Genomic DNA, 24,547 nt, shown 5'->3' on the forward strand with positions numbered 1-24,547 from the left:
CTACTATCTCAAGTAAAATTGTTTTGTTTTGTTTTTACCTTCTCTTACTATAAGGGTAGGGATATTGTTTTTTTGTACATTAAGTCTTTAGGAATCTGCTGAATATTAAGCTGTGGACCTTGATGGGTTTAATTTATAATTCTTAAATAATCTTTAATGCTTTTCTTTATTAACTAGAGGCCTGGTGCACAAATTCATACATGGGTGGAGTCCCTTGGCCTGGCCCAGGGCTGATCGGGGCTGGCCGGGGGGAAGGACGATGGGAGGTTGGCCGGCATGGGAGGCTGGCTGGCGCGGGAGGTTGGCTGTGGGAGCACACTGACCACCAGGGATCAGCTCCTGCGTTGAGCATCTGCCCCCTGATAGTCAGTGCATGTTCAAAGCACGGACTGGTTGACTGGTCGTAACGGTCACTAAGGCTTTTTTATGTATAGATCCTTGACTTCTCTGAAAAAGATTTATAAGTTAAGCAGAAAGGGTGTTGATTTCACTTTTAATAAAGGTTGCCTGAGTGCCACATTTGCCTTTTTTCCCTTTTAGCTTTCAAATTTCAGTAAAAATGGCAGAAAATAAAATATAGCCCTTCTTTATAGTTAAAAACTTTAGCACCAGTGAAAGAAATAAATGAGGAAAAAAGTAGTTGGTTCAATTGGCAATGAAGCCCCAAATTACAGAGAAAATAGCAGCCCGCAAAAAGCAAGCTTTTATGGCAGAAGCTGAGTTTCCTCAAAGCAAAGGTGGGAGGGAGAAAGAGCAGGACAACAGCATTTTGCCAGATCATTGATTAAGAGATGAAAAATGTGCAATCTTCTGGGTTCAGAAATAGTTTCTGATGTTTGTACAGAGGCTATGGCCCAAAGTTCAGTTGTCTAAAGTGTTAGTTATGCCATGGGTGCGAAGATTGGTTGATTATGGCTGTTCCTAGTCCCAAAAAATGAAATATTTCTATATTCCATGTAATTCCACACAACTGTGTTCACTCTCCCTCCCCCTCCCTCTGAAGGAGGGATCGTATAGGCTTATGAAATAAATCTCCATTTATTGTGAGTATAGTACTAAAAATGTAGGTTGAGGAAACATACTCTGGTTATCAAAGATGTTATGCCAAAACCTTCATCCGAAACAGAAAAAAAGCAGGGGCAAGAAAGAAAGGCACCAAAACTCAAGAAGAAGAGCTAGTTCCTGAGGAAACAGTATGAAATTATAAGCCACATAAAATGTTAAAAATTGAATTGTATTCCTAGAGAAAGTCCAAGAACATATACATAGGCTGTTGCTATGAAATTGGAGTTGGGGGTTCTGGAACATTAATCATGTGATTGTAGGAATATACCCATGAGAAAGGCTGAGTTGTTGAATAGACAAATACAGGACAGGTGTCTCTGAGGCTTAGTCTGGGTGTCTCTGAGAACCTGGTACAAAAGAACAAGGAAATAAAAAGTATTAGGGAAAATACAAGAATCTGGAGGATAAAGCCAGATAGCATAGTAGTCATCTATTAGGATTTCTTCAGGGAGAACAGAGCCAAGGGAAAAAAGGTGATTAAGAAATACAGAGCTGAGCACAGATTGGATATTTATATTAGAAAGGCCTCCTAAGTGTTGAACATGACTTTTGTGTATGATCTTCATCTCTAATACATTTATAGGGAATACATTTTAAATCAAATGAAGTAGAAAGATTAATATATAGAGATGGATAGAAAAATTCCAAAGAAATGCTAACTTGAAAGCTATAATGTAAGGCAAAAAATAATTCAAGCCTAGATATGAATTTACATGGATTAAAAGGAAATACCTAGATTTATTAAAGGTACAGCTTACCAAGAAGAGACTGTTGTCATGGATTAAAGAGCATGAAATTATAACTAGTGGCCCAGTGCATGCAATTCGTGCACGAGTGGGGTTCCTTCAGCCCAGCCTGCACCCTCTCCAATTGGGGACCCCTTGGGGGATGTCCGACTAAACCTGCAGTCAGACATCCCTTTCGCAATCTGGGTCTGCTGGCTCCTAACAGCTCACCTGCCTGCCTGCCTGATTGCCCCTAACTGCCTCTGCCTGCCTGCCTGATCATCCCTAACTGCCCTCCCCTGCCGGCTCGACCTTGCCCCCAATTGGTCTCCCCTGCTGGCCTGATCTCGCCCCCAACTGCCCTCCCCTGCCAGCCTGGTTGCTCCCTATGGCCCTCTCAGCCAGCCTGATCTTGCTCCCAACTGCCCTCCCCTGCCAGCCTGATCGCCCCTAACTGCCTCTGCCTTGGCCCCCACCACCATGGCTTTGTTTGGAAGAAAGTCGGACATCTAGAAGATGGCCAGTTGACCCGGTCTAATTAGCATATTACCCTTTTATTAGTATAGATAGATTATATAGGATAGGATTGCTTAAATTGGTGGGAGGGTAAGGAAGCCTTTTTCACCAAGAGGAGATGCTCTTGGCAGACAAAAATACATCATATTTATATCTGGACTGATAGCCAGCCATATGCACTATACTGCCAAACTGGTCATTAAAAAATTGAACCGCTTTCTTACACCTTACACCAAACAGTTGTTGCCCTTAAAACCCCTCCTCAGCCCCCACCTTAGGTTCTGCCTTCGTAGTTCACCCATATTAGGTTCTGATTGGTCGCTTTCTATGCCAGTAAGTGTCAAAAGTTTCACCTCCTAGGCAGTCATTGGCTCCTCACACTTCATCCAGATTTGGTTCTGATTGGTCGGTTTCTATGCCAGTCAGCATCTCTGTGCCTATCTCTAGGCCTGATCAGAGAGGCGGGGCTGATTAGCAGCCCCCGCGGATGCCCAGAGAGAGAGGTGTGGCTGCTGGCCAGGTCTGGAGAGAAAGAGAGGGCAAGGGCTGATCAACAGCTGCTATGTAAGCTACGGATCAGACCCTGCTTCTCTCTCCAGGTCTCTCTCTGGGCCTGATCCACAGCTCCCTCAGCAGTCATGCTGGGTCATCACGGCAACCCAGCACTGACTTCAGGTCGGTCGAGCCTTCGGTCGTTTTGGATGTTATGGACCCTGGGTTTTTATATGTTATGATAATAAAAGCATAATATGCTAATTAACCAGATGTCCTTCTGGATAAAGCCGGGGCTGCAAGGGAAGCCCGAGTCCCAGGTGCCTGCCAGGGGCTGCAGGGAAGCCCAGGTCCCGGATGCCTGCCGGCAGCCAGATGGAGGGAAGCCCAGGTCCCGATTGCCAGAGGGAAGCTGGTGCCTGCAGCCAGGGGAAGGAAGGCCTACTCTTGCACAAATTTCGTGCATCGGGCCTCTAGTGTCAAATAAAATGCTTGGAAATTCTAAGGGCAAGTAGCCAAGTCTGCTTTCATGGGAGACTTTAATATGTTTCTCAGAAATAGAAAAGCAGACAAAATAGATATAATTTAAATCATAATTGCAAGATTGATGAGTTATACATGATATGACTTAAAATCCTAGATTTTAAAGTATTTTTAAATAATTTAAAGTTCACTATTTAATACTATCTAATATGAGATATTAAAATATTGTTGTTTAATAAGATACTAGTAAAACTATCTCTTACATGCCCCCTAAAAGCCTTTCAAAATCTATCTGGTAACTGAAACCACATAAATCTTCCATAACAGAAGATAAAAATGAAAATACTCAACTTTTGGAAACAACAGTAGGGCAGTATTTACTAAATTTTTGAGATTTTGCCAAATGGTATTCAAAGGAATTATTTGTGGTCTCCAGTGATTATTTTAGAAAGCAAGAATAACAGAAAATGAGTGACTAAGAAGATAGGAAAATACAGCAGACATCTCAGGAAAATAGAAGGAAACAGTTGATGCAGATGAAAACATAAGTTAATGAAATAGGAACTAAACACTTTGAAACTATTCAAAGCAATTGGTGGATCTTTGTAATGCTGGTGAAATGGACAGTAGCTTTGCAAGTCTGATTAAGAAAGCAAGGAACAAACATCCAATAACATCAGGACTGCGAAAGCTATAAAACTATAATTGGAGAATCCTAATTCACAAGTTTATATTCAGATTTGATCATGTTAATGAAGTGGACTGTTTTCTAGGAAAACATACCGAAGTTATCAGAGTAGTTGCAAACCTGAATGGAAAAATAACCCAGAAGAAATTTAAAAAAAAATTAGTTAAATCTATAACACCATAGAAGACCAGGTGGGTTTAGAGGTAAAGCCTTCAGTGAAAACTAATGTCTTCATCATTTTATTTGTTTTAGAATTTAGAAAAATAGTCAGTGCTTTCTGTCTCATTCTCTTACATTAGTACCAGAGCCAGTTAAGAATAACATGTACATGCATCCTCAAGAGAGAGCTGTCACTTAGGAGCATAAGTAAAATTTTTAGAACTCAAATCTAGTAACTGAGGATATAGACAAATTATGACTTAAGGATTTCTTTGAGAAATACTGCAACAATTGGTTAAGAGAAAAATGACATGACCTCAATTCAGCATGCATTCCTCATAAAAAAATTGGTAGGTAATAATAGGAAAAAACAAAACAAAACATTTGCACTTGAGAAAGGTGAAACAAGAGCCATTACTGCCAGGAACAAAGCAAGGCTGCTTCTTGTTACCTCTGATTTGTGAATATGGGAGGCTTCAGGCAGTGCTGCAGAGAAAACACAAAAGACGAGGAGCTGTAAATACTAATAAAGAGGTCAAAATTGTCAGAATTTCAAAGTTATGACTGAAAAAATCAAAAAGTCTCAGCTGGGCAATACAAGTGCAGGAGCTTGGGAAAGTGGTGATATAAACATTGAACACACGACATATCATTGTGAACCTATTAGAACAGGAATGGAATAAGAACAACCCATTCTCAGATGGCAACAGAACCATCAGATGTTTAGGAAAAGACCTAAAAGCAGTGTGCTATGCCTCTGTGAGGAAAACTATGAAACACTCCTGAAGAGCATTAAAGAAGACCCAAATGCATAAATAAACATCATGTTCCTGGATTGAAAGACTTAAAGGATAAGGATGTGAATTTTCCTCAAATGCATTTGTAAACATACTAGAGGCCTGATGCACGAAATTTGTGCAAGAGTAGGCCTTTGCAGCCCCGGCTGCCTTGAGGCCCTGGCTGCCTCGAGGCCCTTCCCCGCCCACTGGTCATTCGGAAGGTTGTTCTGCCATCTGGTCTAATTAGCATATTAGCTCTTTATTATATAGGATGGTCTCACTTAGAATACCATTGAAGTTTTATGTGGGGAAAAAGCAGATGGTGAAGCTTTATCTGGAAGAGTAGATGTTCAGAATAATAAAATTTTTGAAAAGGAAAAATCTGATCAGATACTAAAACAATTATAAAACTATTATGATTAAAAAGTGTGGTATTCATGTGGAAACTGACATGTCAGTGGAATAGAAAAATCCGGAAATACTGACAGATGCCTTAGATTTTGATAAAAGAAGTGCTTTAAAAGATTGGGTTAAGGTGTGCAGTTCAATTTAATGAGGTTTTCTTTTCCCAAATAAGTAATGAAGCCACAATGAAGATTGTTTTGTTTTATCTTGCCTGGAATAGATAGATCTTTTATTTGTAGGTTAGAAGTAATGAAAAAATGCTCGATTAGGATAGCTATAGCTCTGGTTAATAGATTCCATAAGAAAAGAAAAGTAACTTTTTTTCTTTTTTTTTAAGGTTCCCTGTTTGCTGCTTTGGGTATACCTAATAAGCAGGGATCCTGGTCAGGTCATTTAAGCAAAGGGGATTACATTGTTTGGAAGCAGGCTTTGGGGTAGGTTAAATCACAACATAGATAAGCTGCTTGATCATAGAATTCAGAACTCAAAAATGGATGTGCCTCACACATGGTTACTCTCAGAGTTGACTGGCTCAGGGGAAGTTGGAAATGTCCAACTCTGTCCCAGTCCCTCTGTCTGAACCTCATTTGGTGTGATGCAGTTTGCCGGCTTCCGTAGGGCTGACCTATTCAAAATTTGTGATTTCTTGGAGATATTTAGATTTGAAAGGTTGGTCTAGACTGGATTAAAGATCTCAGTATTTTTAATAAGTGCTTCAGGTTAACTTAAGAACTTAAGTTCAAGGAAACCGTAATAGAACTTTGAGGTGGCCTAAAATGAAATACAGCATATTTTTAGTTGAATTTTAATTTGTGTGAGCTGTCTTTTTATGCCTACTTAATTACAAATTATCAATACTTTTATGAATATTTTTCCTTTTAATTTTTTTTTGGAATTTGTGCATTCATTAATGTTAAACTCACTTTAAAACCATAATTAATATTCTTAATGTTACATAAATTGTATTGGGCCTTAGTTACAATTACTATTGGCCTTTCAACTTGAACCAGTGGTTCTTAATTATTTTAGGAATCCAGGCAGACCCTTTTAAAAACTTATAAAAAAATTCCAGAGTTTTTGCTTTGCTCATAAAAGCATATGCTTCTCTGTGTGATTATCTCTCTCTGTTTATCTGTTTACACACACATCTTTTTGTCTCCCTCATTTTCCATTAAGACTACTAATGGCTTTTCTATGATCCATGAAGCCCCCAGGTTAATTACAGTCTGGTCAACTCTGAGGGTTTTCTATTAACCTCATTATCTGAAGAGATAACTGCTCTTCTGTTCTTTCTAGAATACATGGGGCCCAAATCTCTTATATTGGTCATTATATCCGCTTCCTTCCCGATCCCATATCACTCTCTGTAGAAAACTTACAGGCCAAAGATTTATTTGTTTCACATATACATAAAGGTAATAAAAGCCATTAACAACAGATAGATTTGGTTTGTTGACTCACATAATCCCATTTCCCTCAAACAAAACCCTGTATTCAGCCATCAATATTTGTCTAGAACAAGCATGTCAAACTCGTGGCCAACAACAAATATTTTTGCGGCCCAGTCAATATAATAGTATACAAGAAACGTTTTAATAAACTTTTCATAACTTAATTTTTACAATATCTGTTATATGTACTTATTAATAATGAACTATAATGTTCGCTAATGACTGATTACTATAATCGTGTGGCATTTATTTCCCTTAAGTATCTTATGTGCAGGCGCACCATTTTTCTCTACTAATACTAGCAGAGAATATTTTAGAAGCCAATTGCCACGTCATTAGTCTTGGACTGACTTGTTTGGTGTGTGCAACAGGAAATATTTCACTTTTGGAGAGCAAGAAAAATAGGTTGATTTGCGTTATGCTTATTAATTTGTGCAGTTATTCAGTGTCTGGTAAGTTAATATTTAAGAAAAAATATTAATATTTATTAAAATGTTCTTTTATGTTAACGATCACTCATTTATATCAGTCCTTTGTATTCAGCATGTTTCTATCAAAATAAGCCTACCTCTCTATGAACAATTGAAGCTTTTTTTCTTTTTTTTTTTTTGTGGCCCACCTAAACTTAAACCTTGTTTATTTGGCCTGTGTTAGCCTTTGAGTTTGGCATGCTTGGTCTAGAGCATTGCAGATCTTTCTGTCAGTAGCTAACTGAATTATGTGCAGTAATTGAATTTGGGGAAGATGTTTAAGTTACTTTGTTTTTGTGTTCCTAATAAGTCCTGATTTCACAGGACTATCTTTTGGCCGTGCATACATTGAGCCACGTAACATGTCTTTAATACTGTATTCTCTTTCCCAGGAAAAGTAAAACTACTTCTGAAGGAACTCTGGCTCTGTATAAACACAGCAAACAGAGCACCTGGTGAAAGCAGCAGATGTGTCCCAGGTGAGAGAGAAACTTCCAGAAATACATATTGTACATGAAAGTAGAAATGTTTACCATGGCTATTGTGTGTCTTTAGTTTTTAATGTCTCAGTGTAATAAATAATGGACCTAGCCAGAATGGGTACTCCTAATTATACCAGATTCCTTTTCCTACATTTTACCAATCTCAGTAAATGCATTTGGGTTTTAATTTTTAGTAGTAGCTTTCATCAGAGAACATTAAAAGAAGCTGGCTGGACTCACAATGGAGATGTATTTGGCAGGTGTGTGCAGAAGACTGAGGACGCACAGCTTTTTCAATCATTTCATGAGTTCTATCCACCTACCAGCAGTTTAGCTTCCTCTCTGAAATCAATAAAAAAATATATATATTTTAAAAATAAAGTGCTTAGCTTTTTTGTTGTGCTAGTTTCTTAGATTAGCTGCTATGAATTCACAGATAGTGAAGATGTAAGTCTGTGGAAACATGCACCCAGGTTTTCTTCTCAGGCTCTGAAGGTCACTCACATTCCCTAAGGTTATAGGCAACATTTCAGTTTTCTGTATTAGTCAATAGTCTTACTTTCTTTTTATTATAAATACTTGATTTCATGTTGTTAAATGTTATTAAAAGGGGCATTTCTTTGTTTAGTAATATTAAATGTTTCTTTAAAAATAAATATTTTAAGGGTTAGGTCTGTTCCTTAATGTTAGCTTTTTCAAGTAGAAGGGAAAACATAATGTCTTTGCAATTTTATATTATAAAATATATTATTGTTTGTTGTTTTGTTTTCATATGAGAAAGTTACAAAAATAGTCAGAAAATCCCCTTATTATTTCTCATTCATATTCCCTGAAGTTTAACATTTTCCATAACTTATAATCAAAGCCACAACACTTAGAATAATACTAACAAAAATGAACCTCATGTGAGTTTCACCTGCTTTTCCACCAATGTCATTTTTCTTTTCCAAGACCCCATGTTGCATTTAGTCGTCATTCTTCTCATCTCCCCCAGTCTGACAGTTCAAACATCTTTCCTTGTCTCTCATATTTTTTCTACTTTTTGGAGAGTACAGATGATTTTGTAGAAAACCTATTAGTTTTGGCTTATCTGATGTTTTCTCATATTAGATTGAGGCATATATTTATGGTAAGAACTTCACAATGGTGATATTGTACTCTGCTTAGGGTACTATACCCTGGGAGAAGGGTTGTGAAGATGCATTATCACTGGGGATGTTAGAGCCTTTATTATTTGTTTAAAATGGTGTCTGCCAGGTTTCTTCATTGTAAAGCTATTATTAGTTAATTATCTTTGGGGAGATACTTTGACACTCTGCAAATATTCTGTTTCTCTCTAACTATAGCCCACTGATTTTAGCAGCCAACAGTGGATCTTATTTGCTATTGTGGCTACTTTGTCTATAGTATCTCATTTCTTTTGCATTTATTAAATGAAATTTTTCTGTAAGAAAAAACTTTCCCTTTATTAATTCACTTATTTCTGCCACTGTAGTCTCATGGGTATTAGGTTCATTTTATGCATTATACTTCAGCACTGTCATTATGTATTGTTCAGATTGCCCCAGCTTTGGTTATTGGGATTGTCTTTTGGTTGGCTCCTGGGCTCTTTCCGCATACTCCATCCTATTCTGAGTACCTCTTTATTTTCTGGCACTGCAAGATGTTTCAGGTCCAGCTTGTATTTCCACTCCTCAGCTCTGTTATCAACCACTTTTCCCAGGAGCCCTGAGTCCTCTGTAAAACATTTTTATAGCTTTTCAAGTATGACACATAGATGTTTCTAATGATTTCCAGGACACATAGGTCTTTACTAAGAATTAGCACCACTCACTTAACCAAAATCGAGACCCCCAAATCATTGGCTTTTTGTAGTAATTTTTCTGTGGTTTAGAGTAAAAAGTATTCATGTGATCTGACTCCTTAATTTGAACATTGTACAAATATGGTGATTGAGTAGGCTTGATGTCAATGGATTATAGATCACTTGTCAAAGAAAATTGTGTTCCCTGTCAACCTGCATGCACAAAACTTTCTCCCAGGTACTGCTGGTCGTAAGGTTCACCAAGAGAATGGTCAAGTCATCAGGGCCCAGGGCCTGTTACACTGCTGTGCTCTGCTGCGGAGGAGCCACGGGAATCCCATTCATCCGTCTACCTGTCTTCTCATCCTGTTTGTTGTGAGCAAAGCATACTTACATGAAGTGTGTTCAGGTTTTATAGGCTAGTTTTCAGGAAGGGATCAGTTTGTTAAAATATGTTTTACTTGGACATTGCAAACATTTTGAACTGTTAGAATAAGTTGGGATTTTTTAAAAGTTTTTCTGATATTGTAAATATTTGATATTTACTTTTTTTTCTACAGGAAAACCTGTCCAAGAAAACCCCATATCTGGAGAGTCCAGGGAAGATGTTGTGCCCACCCGGGTAGGAGATAGTCCTCCCAGAACCTCTGCTGTGCAGACATGTCAGGCAGAGCAGTCCATGGAGATAGAGGGTGACGTTTCTGAGTGTAAAAATGTGGGAAAGGAGACACCCAGTGCAGCAGCCCACCATAGTGATGACCAGCATCCCGAGGTTTTACTACAGAGGAATGAGGAGGACGGTGCTGACCTTTCTGATCATGATCGCTCTTTTGATGAAGATCTTCAAGCTGCAGTTGACTTCTTCAAACTTCCCCCTCCTCTTTTGTCTCCAGTACCATCACCCCCTCTGGGGTCTGTACCACACCGTGGCACCTTACCTTCTTCGCTTGCACCTGTGAGTTTACACTTTGAATTTGAGTCACCAAGTGGGCACATCCTATTATGTTAGCCATACTCAAAGAACATTTGTGGTAATCAGACCAGATTTTATTAGGGAGTAATAAGAGAATTTAAAAAGTCTGCCAGTGCCCTTAGGATCAACATGTAGTTGATTGAAAAAAGTCTGGCTTTGTTCACTTTCTATTATGGTCAAATGTTTGTCTTTATCCACAATCAAATTGTAAATCTCCTATTGTTTGTTCTTATCTCTCATGCCTGTCACTTAGCAGATATGGAGTGAATAAATTAAATACATGTTTGTAGCCATAGACTTTTTCAGAGATGGGTAAATTCATTTTTATAGCATACATTAACCTTGGTTGCTAAATTTCCCACGTTCATTTTGTGAACTCATCACCTTTTCGTGTGTTTACAGAATGGTTTATCCTAATTTCTTAGGAAGTTAGTTTTGATGAAACAGATTTATGTACTTTTTGGCTTAAGGAGCAGTTAAATAATTTTGAGTCACTTCATTCAGGACACATGCTTGTCTGTTGTGTTCCAGACATTGTGCTAGGCTCCAGGAATGCTGAGGTGACATAGGGTGTGGGATAGTTGCCACTTGGTTGAATCTTGTGTGGCAGTCGGACCTTAAGGAGTAGGTAATTCACAGCCTCAGTAGAGTACTTCACTGCTGGGAATTGCACCCTGCTGGAGAGGACTTAGACAGGAGCTTGGTCCTGAATGGAAGCCGGGTGGAGGGGGAAGGGTGAAAATTGCTTCAGGAAAGTCGGACCATAGCTCAGTGTTGAAGAGGAGTGAGGCATTTGATAGAGATACAGGACTGGGGTGAACGGAACATTCACACAGACCAGGTCCATAATGGCTGTGTGTGTCCTAAGGACTTTCCATTTTATCCTGAAGGCAGTGGGAGATTCTTGATGGATCCAAAGAAGTGAACCTGATGATAAAATTTCATTTGAAAGGTTTGGTTCAGTCACTGTATGAATGGGTAGCGGGTGGGAATGGTCAGGAAAGGGACAAGATCATACATAGGGAAATCAGTAAATCAGCAGTTTCCTTAATTCTTGATACCTTAACCCAGTAGTGGCATTGTGGTTAAAGAGGTGGGACCGGTTTGGAAAATGTTATGAGGATGTATGAGCAGCCTTTGGCGAGATTTTCGTTCTGGTGGTTAGAGATGGAGGAGTCAAGGATGTTGGAAAATAACAAATGTAAGAAGAAGCCCTACTTGGGCGAGGTAATGTGTAAAATGTTAGATATTAGGTGCGTGTGGAATTTCCAAGTCGACATAATACAATGTGCATTTTAAATCCCTGGGCATGGTACTCGAAGGGAGGCTGGGGTGAGACACAGGCATTCAAGATGCATCAAGATGGAGTCCCAGAGAGACTCTGGGAAACTGTCAATACATATGTGACCAAGCAGAAAGGGGAAAGAGGAAAGAAAGATCGAAAACAAGTGCCAAGACAGTGGAGGAAAACCAGATGATGGTATTCCAGCTCGGGGGAAGAAAGGATTCTTTTAGTAGGAGTGTTTCTGTTAGCAGTGTCTAGTCTTCCCCAGACTGCCTTTTTCCTTACGGAACAAGAAGGCCAAGTGGTCAATAAATTTGCTTACTTGGTGGATCACATGTGATGCTTACTTGGTGGATCACGTGTGAAGGCAGTTAGCAAAAGATGGGGCTAGTTGAGGGTCAAGCAGGGTTTCTGGAGCAGAGGTAGAGATAGGCTGGGTGGGAGGGAGAGTTGTCACTGCATACACTGTTGAAGGGCAAGAGGTGGAGCAGGTCTGGGTAATAACAACATCCAAGGTATAGCACTTGTAAGGAAGTGTGGCGAGAGTTGTCCATGAGTAGTCACCCAGAGTGATGGCCCATTTGATGCTCTGGGCTCGAGTCAGACATTTCTGGAGGAGTGACTGGGAAGTGGAAGAAAAGAGAGGGTTGTGTAGCCAGACTCAGAAGTGTTTTTGGCCAGAAAATGGGGAAGGAGTTGAGAAGTAGGAGTGTTTGGAGGTTAGGAGAACAAATTGTACACTAGGCCATGTGTGGACTGGAACTTGGAAGAAACTGTTATGGGAGAAAAGGTGTGAGTGAGGGTAGCTCTGGGGAGAGGTGGGCTTCTTTTAGAAAAGGGCAGAGCAGTGCCATACTTGTGATCGAGACTTTCCCACCTTATAGCTATTATAGCGATTCCAGAGAGTAAACCACTTGTCCTCGTATGTGTTCTAAAAGGTTCTTCAGGAAGGATTTACTTTGTTTTTTTTTAATGCATTTAATTGATATTTTAGTTGGTTGAATTGGTATTTAATTAACTAACTAGTATAACTCATTTATTTTAAGGAAACCTACTTTGGAGAATATACAGATTCCAGTGATAGTGACTCAGCCCCACATGGAAGTTCTGAGTATATTTCAGAAGATGATACACCTGAGGCACAGGATTGTTTTGGCTCATCCAGAAAAAATAAAGGAAGTGGTACATGTGAGGAAAAACTCAAATCACATGAAGCCACCCAAGCTCCAAACACATTGAAAGTAAATGAAGTGACAACTGTTGGGTTTGAGGCATTTACAGCATCACCGAGAGAACCTTCAACCACATTCTCCTTAGCTCGTGAAAAACACTGGGCAGTGTCATCTCAGTTCATTAGAGGTAGAAAAAGAGACATTTTAGGTGCGGCAAAAAGACCAGGAGAGGTTAGGGAAATAGATATGTCGATGAAAGCTGAGGGAACATTTTGTAAACCCACCGGGATTGAGAGTGTTGAGAAGTTGTCTGGTGGCATAGCACAAGGGAAGGAAGCAGCCCCTGGGAAGGCAGACATGTGTTATTCTCCCATTGCCAAGAGACCATTAAGTGAACTCATGAGATCTGAAGGAAAAACCCCATTATCCAGAATGATTGGATCATCCAAATCAAACTTTACTGAGTGGACACCAACTAATGAAACCACTTGTGAAGCAGATTGTATATCAGTTTCTGATCATCTTCAGGGACTCTCTAGAGAATTGGAAAAGGAAAGAGAAGACGTGTCAGGGTTTGCTTTAGGAGAATCATCTGAACCTGAAGAAGATGCAGATGATGTAATAGATGCAGCAGACCTTGATGTTGAAGCCAAATTTTCTTCCTCTTCTACCTCGGGAGCATTATCTGTCCACAGTAATCCCCAGTTTTCCTCTGGGTTGAAGGGTGGTCATGATACTCATGTTCCTTCTGAACTAATCCCTACTGAAGTGCGTCATTCAGAACAGAAGTTAGCTAGAACTTCAAACATGTCAGGTCTGCAGTCTGAGCCATCAGAATGTTCTTCAGGAGCAAACGACCCAGAGGATAACTTGCATGCTCTGAATCCTGAATTGGGAGCATCTGATTTTCATGATCAGAGTAGCAGTGGGGTAGAATGTACAAAAGTTGTGAAAGATATGACCAAAGTGTGTGCCCTTCCTCAGTCAGTATTCATGAAAGCCGTGAAAGGTGGACAGTGTGAAAGCCAAGGTCCAGGAGCTGAGCTCACAAGTCAGTCAGATTTCACAGCATTGGTAGAGTCTCAGTCTGGCTTGATCAAGAGTGGTTTTGTTAAAAGCACTTCTTGGCACCATAGTAATCTGTTAAGGAGAGGTGGTGAAGAAATGCTGATAGCTAAATCAGAACATCAACAAGAGACCAACAATCAGTTACCAAAGGCAGTGCCATCCATAGAAAATAGAGAGTCAGCATCACTGTTGCCTAACCAAGTGTCAGTTATAACCAAGCAAACCAGGCCTGAAATGATGCAGGGTGCTAGATTGGAACCTTTGAGACAACATAGGAATGAGCCTGCCTCAGTAACAGAAAATGTTGATAATGTGTCATCTATAGCAAGATGTGCAGAAAGAGAGGAGACAACCCAGAATATCAAGGAGGTGGCCCAGAACATCAAGGAGGTTGCTGCTACAAAAGAGACTTCACCAGAAGGTTCCACCTCTTGTAGAAAACTAGATTTTGATTCTTCAGATGGTTCTTTACCAGTAGAAAATTCTCATTGTTCCAAAAATAGTAAGTTATCTTTCTTTTCTGAAAACATCACAGTCTCAAACCAAAACATGATGGAAACCTCCGTGCAGGCAGAGCTGCAGGAGCAGTGTCCATGTCAAAATGCCACAGATTTGGACTCATCTGGGTTGGGTGCAGATAAACTTCCTCCAGCCACAGAAATGGCAGCATCAGAAGATTTTCCTATTAAAGAAATATCCTCTGGAGACCCAGTCACATCTGGTGGTGAAGACCTGGCCATTTCAAAGGACTCTCCTAGTGTAGAGCAAAGCCTGGAGGAGCCTCTGGAGCAGCCATCACCAACTCCTAGCTGTGCTCCTGAAGGTCCCGGCCCTACAGATACTACTGCCTTTTTACCAGCGATTGGCAGAAAAGATGAAGAAACACATGGTGTCCCCCAAAGCAGCCTTTCTGGTCCTCTGTATTGTTACACAGGCATTCGGGAGGTTGCGGGTGGTGATACTGAGGTGGAGGAGAGTGAGGCCCCTAGCTGCAGTGAGGGTGAAAATGAGCCTGAAGCCGTGATGGGTAAACAGCAACAGGATGCTGCCGAGGCCTCCAGAGATGTAGGAACTGCGGATGCTGGTGCTGCCGAGACAAGGCCTTCCACAGAGGTGGGCTGTCTGACCTCAGCGCTACAGGACTTCAACATCAGTACTCTCTCTGAGATAGATAGACTTTCTACGTCAGAAGTTGTTATGTTTCTTGAAAGTTGTCAGTTGAAAGATTACAGTTCAGGGGACTCTGTTCCTGAATATTCTAGCAAAGAAACTCTAAATGAAGAAATAGACAAAGAATTAAAGCAAAATGAATTATCAGGAGAAAAGTACAGAAAGCAAGTCTGTGAAGAAGAAACACTCAAAACCTGTGAAGAGTGGATTGAATCAGAGGAAGATGATTGTCCTTTAAAGGACGCGAGTCAGCTCACTCAGTGTTCTTTGGAAACGTTGTCTGAGGTGCTCACCAAGATTGGGCAGGAACTTCAGTCCAACTGTGAGGACTCAGATGGAAAAGATGCTAGTAATTTACTGCTCTTCAGTATACATGACAGCCTAACAACCGAACCCATAAAAGAACAAGTCTCACCTCAGCAAACAAGTGGCTCCTTGTTGAATCCTTCAGCTCCATCCCCGTCAACAGCTGGTTTGGATGCTAAGGGCAGTTCTCCCACTAATGGGGAATCTATTGAAAACACTCAAGACAGACCTGAGGATAACTCAGATGTGACCAGACTGATGGACAGTGGGGACGAAGCCCTGCCACAAGTAGCAGAGCCCCCAACCCAGAGTTGTTATTCAGGAGACGGGCAGACAGCTGAGCACAGTGCTGGTTGTGAGGAGGCAGAAAGGACATTTCAGTGTCAGATATCTACAGTAACTTCCAAAGTTATAAATAAGGACCAAAATCTAGTCATTGAAAAGGGGGACAACTGGACCATCATAAGTGGGGTACCACTCATGCCAAATGTGGACCAGGTTATCCTCTGTGATACCCCTGGAGACATCCCTGCTTCCCCAGATGAAGAAGAGCCGGGAGCTGGCTTCATTTCTATTATTTCTGCGGAGAAGTCCCCTGAGACCAGCCACCCTGGCTCTCCATTTCAGGAGCCCCCCTGTGATAGTAATCTTCCATGCACCCAAGAGGATATTTCCAGCAGTGGTCAGAGTTCTAACTTTGATAAAAGTCGTTTACGGAACAGACCTGTGAAACCTAGTGTAAGGATTAGTTCTGAAATTTATGATTTTGAGTCTCAGATTGTTGCATCGGATCACACATATTATAACTCAAAACTGGAGCCAATTGACAAAAACAAGAATCGATCAAAGATTTCAAACAAAGACCAGTCAACCAAACTAGTAAAGACTTCAGCACCAGGCAGAGTTGAACCTAATCCAGGTGAAGTTTCTCAGTCATCTTCAGGGGACAGAGGTAGCACAAAAACCCAGAGACCTCAAACTCAAACCATTCTGGCCAATGCTGACACCTCTACCCCTACAGATTGTTCTGCTGACACTCTGAGTAAAATACGGCAGGAGGTGGGGCCCCCTTTGCCACCCCTGCTTGCTCCTTTGATTGCCACGCCTCCAAGGACTTCACACCCAGTTTCTCCTCTGATATCAAGTTCCAGTCCCTCCTCACCCACCTCTCCTGTTGTCCAGCTTTCTCCATCATGTGAGATCCCAGTGCCACCCATGATGTCTCCTTTGCTGGAAGATCCAGCGCATGCCTCCCCTTCATGCACATCTATGTCTCCATCTGCTGTACCTGCTGGGGAGAGGATATTATCATCTCCTTTGCAGTTTTGTGCTACCACCCCAAAGCATGCTCTTCCTGTGCCTGGCAGACTGCCTCCCTGTGCGTCAACCCACACTGCTGTGACTGGTCCGCAGGAAAATTCTGTTAAAATTCTTGACACCATGTACCCAGAGTTATCTGCCAGGGCCCGCACTCTCAACATCCTCAAAGGGAATATTCAGCTCACGCGAGGGCCACCTGGTGACCGTCAGAATTTACCAGGGCCGGTCAGTGCTATAACAGGCTTCAAAGCAATCACTTCCATGTCAACTGCCTTTGTCAAAGCAGGGGGCAGCTCTAGTGGTGACTGTAACCAGGATAAATCAAGAGATTTGGGGCCCCAACACAATTCAGGTGGGAAAAGGACATTGTCATCATGTACACCGAGGAGTGCTAAAAGACTGCGCCTGGATAGCGGGTCCCCGGAACCAGAAACCTCGAGCCCCACTCCAGAAGGAGTCAAACACCCCCGCAGGAACCTCCCTCAAGTTGAAGTCACAGCGACAGATGAGGAATCAAGTTCTGTTCCAGCTGCCAGTATGGTTTCACAGTTGCCTCTGAACCCCAAAGAAACTGTGGAGTCCCATGATAAAGCCATAGCTGATGCTCTGAAGAAGATTGCAGAGTCCTCCTTTGACCTGTTGCCTGTCATTCGGAGTCATGTATATGTGGGGAATATCTCCAAAAAGCCTGTAATGAGAGATCAAGAGAAAGAAGTTGTTTATGATTTCAGCACAACAAAGAAGGTAGGTGGCAGCTGTATCTGAGAGTTTAGGAGTTGCTCATCAGGGACAGGCTGTCAAGGTGGCAGATGACCCCAACAGAGGTTTTAGTTCAGAAATGAATAGTTATCCATACAAACAGGCCTATACTGTATTTCTAGCCAGCATTTTATGCATTTGAGATAAGACACTAGAGATTTGGTCATTTATGTTCATCAAATAACCTAAAATTTTAAAGTATTCTGTCAGAACTAAAATTGCATGTGTCCCATCGAATCTGACATGTTTACAGGCTCGAAATTATTTGGTTGAAAGCATCAAATGCTTATCACATAATAGAGCCTTTTTTTCCCTGTAAATAGTATTATGTACACATTTCAGAGTTTGATAGTCTTTCAGAAAGACAGCCTGTGGGTTTGGTTTCCTCTTCTCAATGTATGTCGCAAGTTCAAACAGCAGGTATTCAGTTTCAAGATGAGGGTTGTGCACATCTACAGTTTATTAGGACTGTCACAGGCTTATATTTTCTAACTGCCCATATTGACACCTTGTGTGGATGACTTCCAGTACCATGCACTCATACGTTATTGGTTATCTACACAGTCTCCAATTCATAAGGGTATAAATATTTTTCTTAGATTGTTTACTTCCAGAAAGCATACGGAACACTAAGTAATTTTGAAAAGATGTTTATTTTCAAATAGATATGTCAAATTACTTAATGCTTTTCTTACTGAGCAGGAAAATGTTACCTCATATTTAAAGATCTGAACATGATAAATGTGTAGAGTACAATGGAGTTGAGAAAACAAGAAGGGAATAGGATAGATTGGCCTTAATACATGCACACACACAAATTGTAGCAAACACCAAGACACTATAATTGGTGGGAGTGACAACAGGCAGCCAGGTGTGCTCAGATTTGCCTCTAGCACCTGTAGCACTGCTGACCACAGGCAGCTGACAGGTGTGAACTTATCCATCCCCCAGAGCCCTTGGCTTACCTGCTAAGCAGGTCGTTACTGGTTAATACCCTCTTCCACCTTCTGATAGTGCCTGTGTTATTTTTCCAGTAGATGCTAAATTTTGCAACTTAGCTTTTCTTTCATAGGCTAAAGATAAATATCGTACATTGCCTTTTGATTTTTTTTTTTCTCCACCTCAGCATTTAGCGGAGTGCTTGCTTCACTCTATTCTCTCAGAACTAAAACTTCAGAAGATATCTCTGGAGCACAATTACATTCATGCACTCTGCAGAGTGTATGTGGGTATTTGCCGGCAACTTGGAGACTTGGAAAGAGCTCGCTTGTTCTGCTACAGCCTACTTAAGGAAGGTATGTTCCACATGACGGCTTTTTTTGTATTGAAAATATATTATTGTGTGTTTACCTCATTATATTTGGTTCTATATTTTTAGCTGAGCAATTGCTGTGTGTTTTTTAAAAATTGTGTAATGATTTACACATTTACCCGAGGGCATGTAGAGCCTTAGGTATACCTGCCATCCCTGGTTTTCAGTAGGAGAATTCCTGTGACTTGAACTTACTTAAATCAGCATTTCACTTATATAGAATATAGCGTCTCTCATTACTGTGTATTTGTTTCATTCCTTGTGCAGCTACTTTAGAATCAGATCTAGTTGACACAAGATAAGGGAATGATTTAAAGTCAGTGGTAAAGTACATTACTGTGTCATCAGCTGGAAAGGATAGAAATATGAGATGGATTCATAAGCTCATGAAGAATATCAGAGAAGAGGAAAGGAGGACTGTCCTTTGATTCTCTTTTACCTTTACTACTATTTCTTCAATCTCTACTGATGATCAGATTAGGAGTCATTCTTCATTATATCATATCGTCGGTGGAGACATTTTTAAATAGTAAAATGATGTACAAATGCAACGTAATATATTAGAAAGTCTTATCTAAATTGCAAAGACTTATAATCTTTTATTACCATAATGTTTCTGGGCTTACAAATCAGGATAATTGAATGTATCCATCACTTCTAGAATTGTGAATGAGGCTGTTGACAAGTAGAATAGAGAATCAAAAAGATGTGGCTTCACATCAAAGAGAATAAAAATCTTCATGTTGAACTGGCTACAACCAAATTGCAAAACACTTTTGATAGTTTCTTATAAAATTAAATCATTAGTTTATCATATGACCTAGAAATGTCACTCTTAGGTACTTACCCAACAGAAATAGAGACATATCTTTGCATGAACCAGAACACAGATATTCACAGTGCCTTCATTTATAATATACCATAACTGGAAACAGATATCCATCAGTAGGTGATGAAAAGCAAGCATGACTATGAGCAGTGGCATACTACTCCCCCTGAAAAAAGGAGTGGACTACTGATACATACAACAGGGTGGATGAATCCCAGAAACATTATACTGCGAGGAAGTCAGACAGAAAGGGTACATGTGCTCCATGTAAATTAGGCAAACTAATTTAAAGTGACAGCAAGCAGATCTGTGTTGTCTGGTTTTGAGGTGAAGTGATCCATTGCAAAGGCTCAAACCCTGGAAATTTGGCATGATGGCAATGTTCTGTATATTGACTGGTGAAGGTTACATGGATGTATTCATTTATCAAAATTCATCCAACTGTCTGCTTTAAAAGAGTGTATATTATTGTATTTTAGCAGTACCTCACTTAAGTTAATTGAACAAAAGACAAGCCACAGTGTGGAAAATGTTATTTACAACAAAGAATTATCCATAATTTAAAAAAAATATATATATTTTCAAACAAATTGCTTTTTGTGTTCTACAAGGGTGTTCTCTTGTAAATGCATACAAAAAATAGCCTGAAATGACACTAGCCAATTAGAAGGGCTCTGGGACTGGGGCAGGCTGGAGAAAGGGTGATTGCCTTGTCTTCATGTTTTAGAGTTTATTGCTCTTTTCAACAGTGGTATATATATCCATGTATTATATTTCAAATTTAAAGAAAGTTTGCCAAGGGGATGGGGGAAAAAGAAGAGAGAAGCAGATTTTTAAATAACTGAGGCTGGGCCTCAGTGGGTAGGAGGCCTTGCAAAGTTCAAGTGAAATTACTAACATTTACTCTTAGTTATTTATTCATTTGATCAGTCATAAGGTTTATTATTTTATTTTTTACAGATTTTCCAGAGTCAGAAAAATTGACTTTGTTCATTGCAAACATGTGGCATGATATATTTATCTCTCAATCAGTGATTAATAAGGCAGTGCAGCTAGTTGCCAGGCAACGTGCTAAAGGAGAGGTTCTGAACTGTTTAAGAGCTTATCTCAACTGGGAAAAGGTGAGGTTTATTTTTACTTCTTGTAATACCATACTTTGTAAATCTCACATAAATGTTATTATTTGGTTTTCTATTAGCTGATAGTCCTTTTAGAGATAATATATTCTGTGCCTTAGATCCTTTAAAATGTCATTTTAGCCTAAGCTTTTTTTTTTTTTAATGTTGTTCATTAAGTATGTATGTGACCCTTTGGGAAGAATTGTAGACCTATGTATTGTGTTAATTTAACAGTTTATTTTGTGCACTAATTTATGACTGATGAGATTATGCATATGTGTAAGGGCTCCAAGAAGAGCTATAAAAAAATTATTTCTACAGTATGTACTAAGAAAGATGAAAAAATTATCTCAACTTTTTCCTGTTAAGATTTTTCTGAATCTTATATTCTGTATTTTTTTCTAGTTGATGGAATTTCTATTACTTTATTATTTTCTTTATAATATAGTATCTAGGTTGGTGTTTTAGTAGTTTTTGATATTAATATTTATTAGATTCTATTTTCTTAAAAAGAGCAAAGGGCCTCTTGGCTCCTGTGTCAACCTCCACTTGTGAAAAAGGAGCCTTCTCCTTTGGCCATTTGGGATGAAGCCAGATGTAATGATTTGATAAGAAGAGACATTATTTATAAAGAAGATAGAATTTTAGTAAATGTATTTACCCTGTATCAGATTAAATACAAATATAAAGTCAGAGCTATAAAATATGAGGAATACTTGTGGGGAAAATACAATTAAAGTACAAGACTTCCAAATTCTCTTACAGATTTCAACAGATCTGATAGACAAAAATCAGTAGAGACATAGTGGAATTCAATAATATAAAAGGTAAACTTGAATGAAGAATTTGCATTTTTTCATATTTTGTAAATGTGGCACTTTTGTAAAAACTAGTCATGATTTGGGCCACATGAAAACTTTAATATTTAAAAAGTAAAGATTCTATATACACAATTCTCTGGTAATCAATAAAATTGGACATAATTAATTCAAAGATTTCAGAACAATTCCATAAAAGTGACTTGGAAATTTAAATACACAGCCCTGGACAAATTGGGAACAAATAGAAACTCAACAGTAAATTCACAGTCTTTCAAATGTCATTGAAAAGGAAATTTTTCATAACAAAGTTCTCTGGTTTTGGAAAACCTGTATACATTAAAGTAGTTTAAATGTCTTTATTATTAAGCAAATAAATAAAGTTGGCTGGTTATCATCTTAAAAATTAAGTCTGTGACAGAATCTAGAAAAAATATAGTTTAAGGTAATACAAGTAATCAAGTAGAAAACAAAAAACACATAAAAGGAAAGCATTGTCTTAAAAAATACAAATAAGACTGATAACTCAGTTCAGATTAATGAAAAAAAGAGAAAAGCCAAAAATATCCAAGAATTTGGCTGAGGATAAAGATGTATCTACACTTATTTATAGGATAATGACTAAGAAGACTACCACTTACAATCAAGAGCAACAGATTTGGAAAACTAGAATGAGTTCTTAGCAAAATAAAACTGACCAAAATTGGTTTTTAGGGGTGGAACACTTGATTAAACCTGTTGTTTTTAATAATCATAAAAGAGGTTGAGAAGATGATTAAGCATGTACTATATAAAAATCATGTGTAGGTTCCACTTGTACTTTGCCTTATCTTTATAGAACCAGATAATCCCAGACTTCTTCAGAAATAAAAGATTGAAAGTGCTCTGTTCATTTTTTTAATAAACCCTAGTAAAAAAAAATTACTCAAGAAAACAATTATAAATCCGCTATGGTATTTACCCAAGAGAAGTCAAATTTATGTCTACATAAACACTTGTGTACAGATGCCCATAGCATCATCCTATGTAATAAAAGCCTAATATGCTAAGTGTCTGGTCGTCCGTTCAACCAATCAAAATGTAGTATGCTAATGATATGCTAAGACCACTCAACCGCTTGCTATGATGTGCACTGACTACCAGGGGGCAGTTAGTCGACCAATTGACCAGTTGCTATGATGTGCACTGACCACCACGGGGCAGAGTTGACCAGTCACTATGACATGCACTGACCTCCGTGGGGCAGATGCTCAGTGCTCCCTAGGGGGAGCGCTGTTCAGCCAGAAGCCAGGCTCATGGCTGGTGAGCACAGTGGCGGTGGCAGGAGCCTCTCACGCCTCTGCAGCAGCATTAAGGATGTCCGACTCCTAGCAGGAAGCGGGCCACAGCCGGCAGTCAGACGTCCCCAAGGGCTCCCAGACTGCGAGAGAGCGCAGGCCAGGCTGAGAGGATCTCCCCCCGACCCCGAAGTGCATGAATTTTGTGCACCAGGCCTCTAGTTAACTATAGTCTAAAGCTATAGGGTGCATGGATAAACTGCACCCTATAGATAATGGATTACTAGATAATGGATTACTACTCAGCAACAAAAAGGAACATTCAGACTACCAATGCATGCAAAAACTTGGATAAATATTAAAAACCATGCACAGGTGTAAAATAGTGGCTAGTACTATCTGATTGAGTTTTGTGAATTTCTGGAAGAAGGAAACTAGAGTCAGAAAAATGACAGAATTTATAGTATTTAAAGCTTAAATGTTTTTATTATAATAACTTTAAATCTCTGATTAGGGTTAATGAATTAGCATTACAGTCTGGATTGCATCTAGTCTCTTTTCTACCTGTCTGGATTCTGCATCCTGCTTAGAGTTTTTTATCTGGCCTACCAACTACCATTCTAGCATTATTTTAGGACATGTGCCATAATTGAGATAAACCTAGTTCCCTATTCAAAATACAACTTTCAGAAGGTGTCTTTTAAAACTAAATGGTTAATTGACGCTTGTTTTACTCTTTGAGGCTACTTATAAGATGTGTTGTTTTACTTGAACTCTAAATTTTTTTTTTACTAGAATGCTCCTGCAGATGTTGGCTTCATGGTTTGTAAGCTGCTTTTGACCATACAGTTATGTCCAAAAACAGAATTTCAGTCCAGTGAAAAATTTGGTGAAGACCTAAGTGATAACACTTGGGAATACATATTTGCCATTGATCTGCTCTGTTGCCATCAGAAATGGATTTGGACACATGATAACATTATAAGGTACAGGGCTCTTTTGTAACTTACAATAAAATTGAGTAATTCTTATGTATATGTAAAGGGCTAATATGCACAGTCTCCACTCGAGAGTTAGACTGGGAGACCAGGAGTTCGATCGCTTGCTGTGATGTGCACTGACCACCAGGGGGGGCATGGAATGAAGGAAGGCTCTAGCTGGTAGCCGGCAGCTGGGGAAGGAAGGCCCCCACCGGCAGCCGGAAGGCCCCCATCGGCCCTGATCGCCAGCCACGCTTAGGGACCCTACCCGTGCATAAATTTTGTAAACCAGGCCTCTAGTTTAATTATAGGCCCGCAGTCGGCAAACCGTGGCTCACGAGCCACATGTGGCTCTGGCCCCTTGAGTGTGACTCTTCCACAAAATACCATGTGCGGGCGCGCACGTACAGTGCGATTGAAACTTCGTGGCCCATGCGCAGAAGCCGGTATTTTGTGGAAGAGCCGGTATTTTGTAGAAGAGCCACACTCAAGGGGCCAAAGAGCCACATGTGGCTCGTGAGCTGTGGTTTGCCGAGCTGCAGTTTGCTGACCACTCTTATAGGCTAATCTGTTGAATGATTGCTGAATTATGGTTTGAATAATTTTTACTGTTTAAGGTGGCTGCAGCATTTACAAGTGAC

At 39.8% G+C, this 24,547-nt stretch overlaps 1 protein-coding gene across 1 annotated transcript in view; it reads left to right on the forward strand.

Annotated features, from left to right (window-relative positions):
- Positions 1 to 24,547, forward strand: part of ICE1 (interactor of little elongation complex ELL subunit 1) — a 49,938-nt gene that overhangs the window by 18,910 nt on the left and 6,481 nt on the right. The window contains exons 11-16 of the mRNA XM_006762501.2: positions 7,626 to 7,712; positions 10,080 to 10,474; positions 12,824 to 17,557; positions 18,699 to 18,867; positions 20,674 to 20,834; positions 23,722 to 23,912. Of these exons, the coding sequence (XP_006762564.1) occupies positions 7,626 to 7,712; positions 10,080 to 10,474; positions 12,824 to 17,557; positions 18,699 to 18,867; positions 20,674 to 20,834; positions 23,722 to 23,912 (5,737 nt within the window). The remainder of the gene's footprint in view (positions 1 to 7,625; positions 7,713 to 10,079; positions 10,475 to 12,823; positions 17,558 to 18,698; positions 18,868 to 20,673; positions 20,835 to 23,721; positions 23,913 to 24,547) is intronic.

Source organism: Myotis davidii, unplaced genomic scaffold (assembly GCF_000327345.1).
Source record: "Myotis davidii unplaced genomic scaffold, ASM32734v1 scaffold135, whole genome shotgun sequence".
In the NCBI taxonomy this organism is placed as follows: domain Eukaryota; kingdom Metazoa; phylum Chordata; class Mammalia; order Chiroptera; family Vespertilionidae; genus Myotis; species Myotis davidii.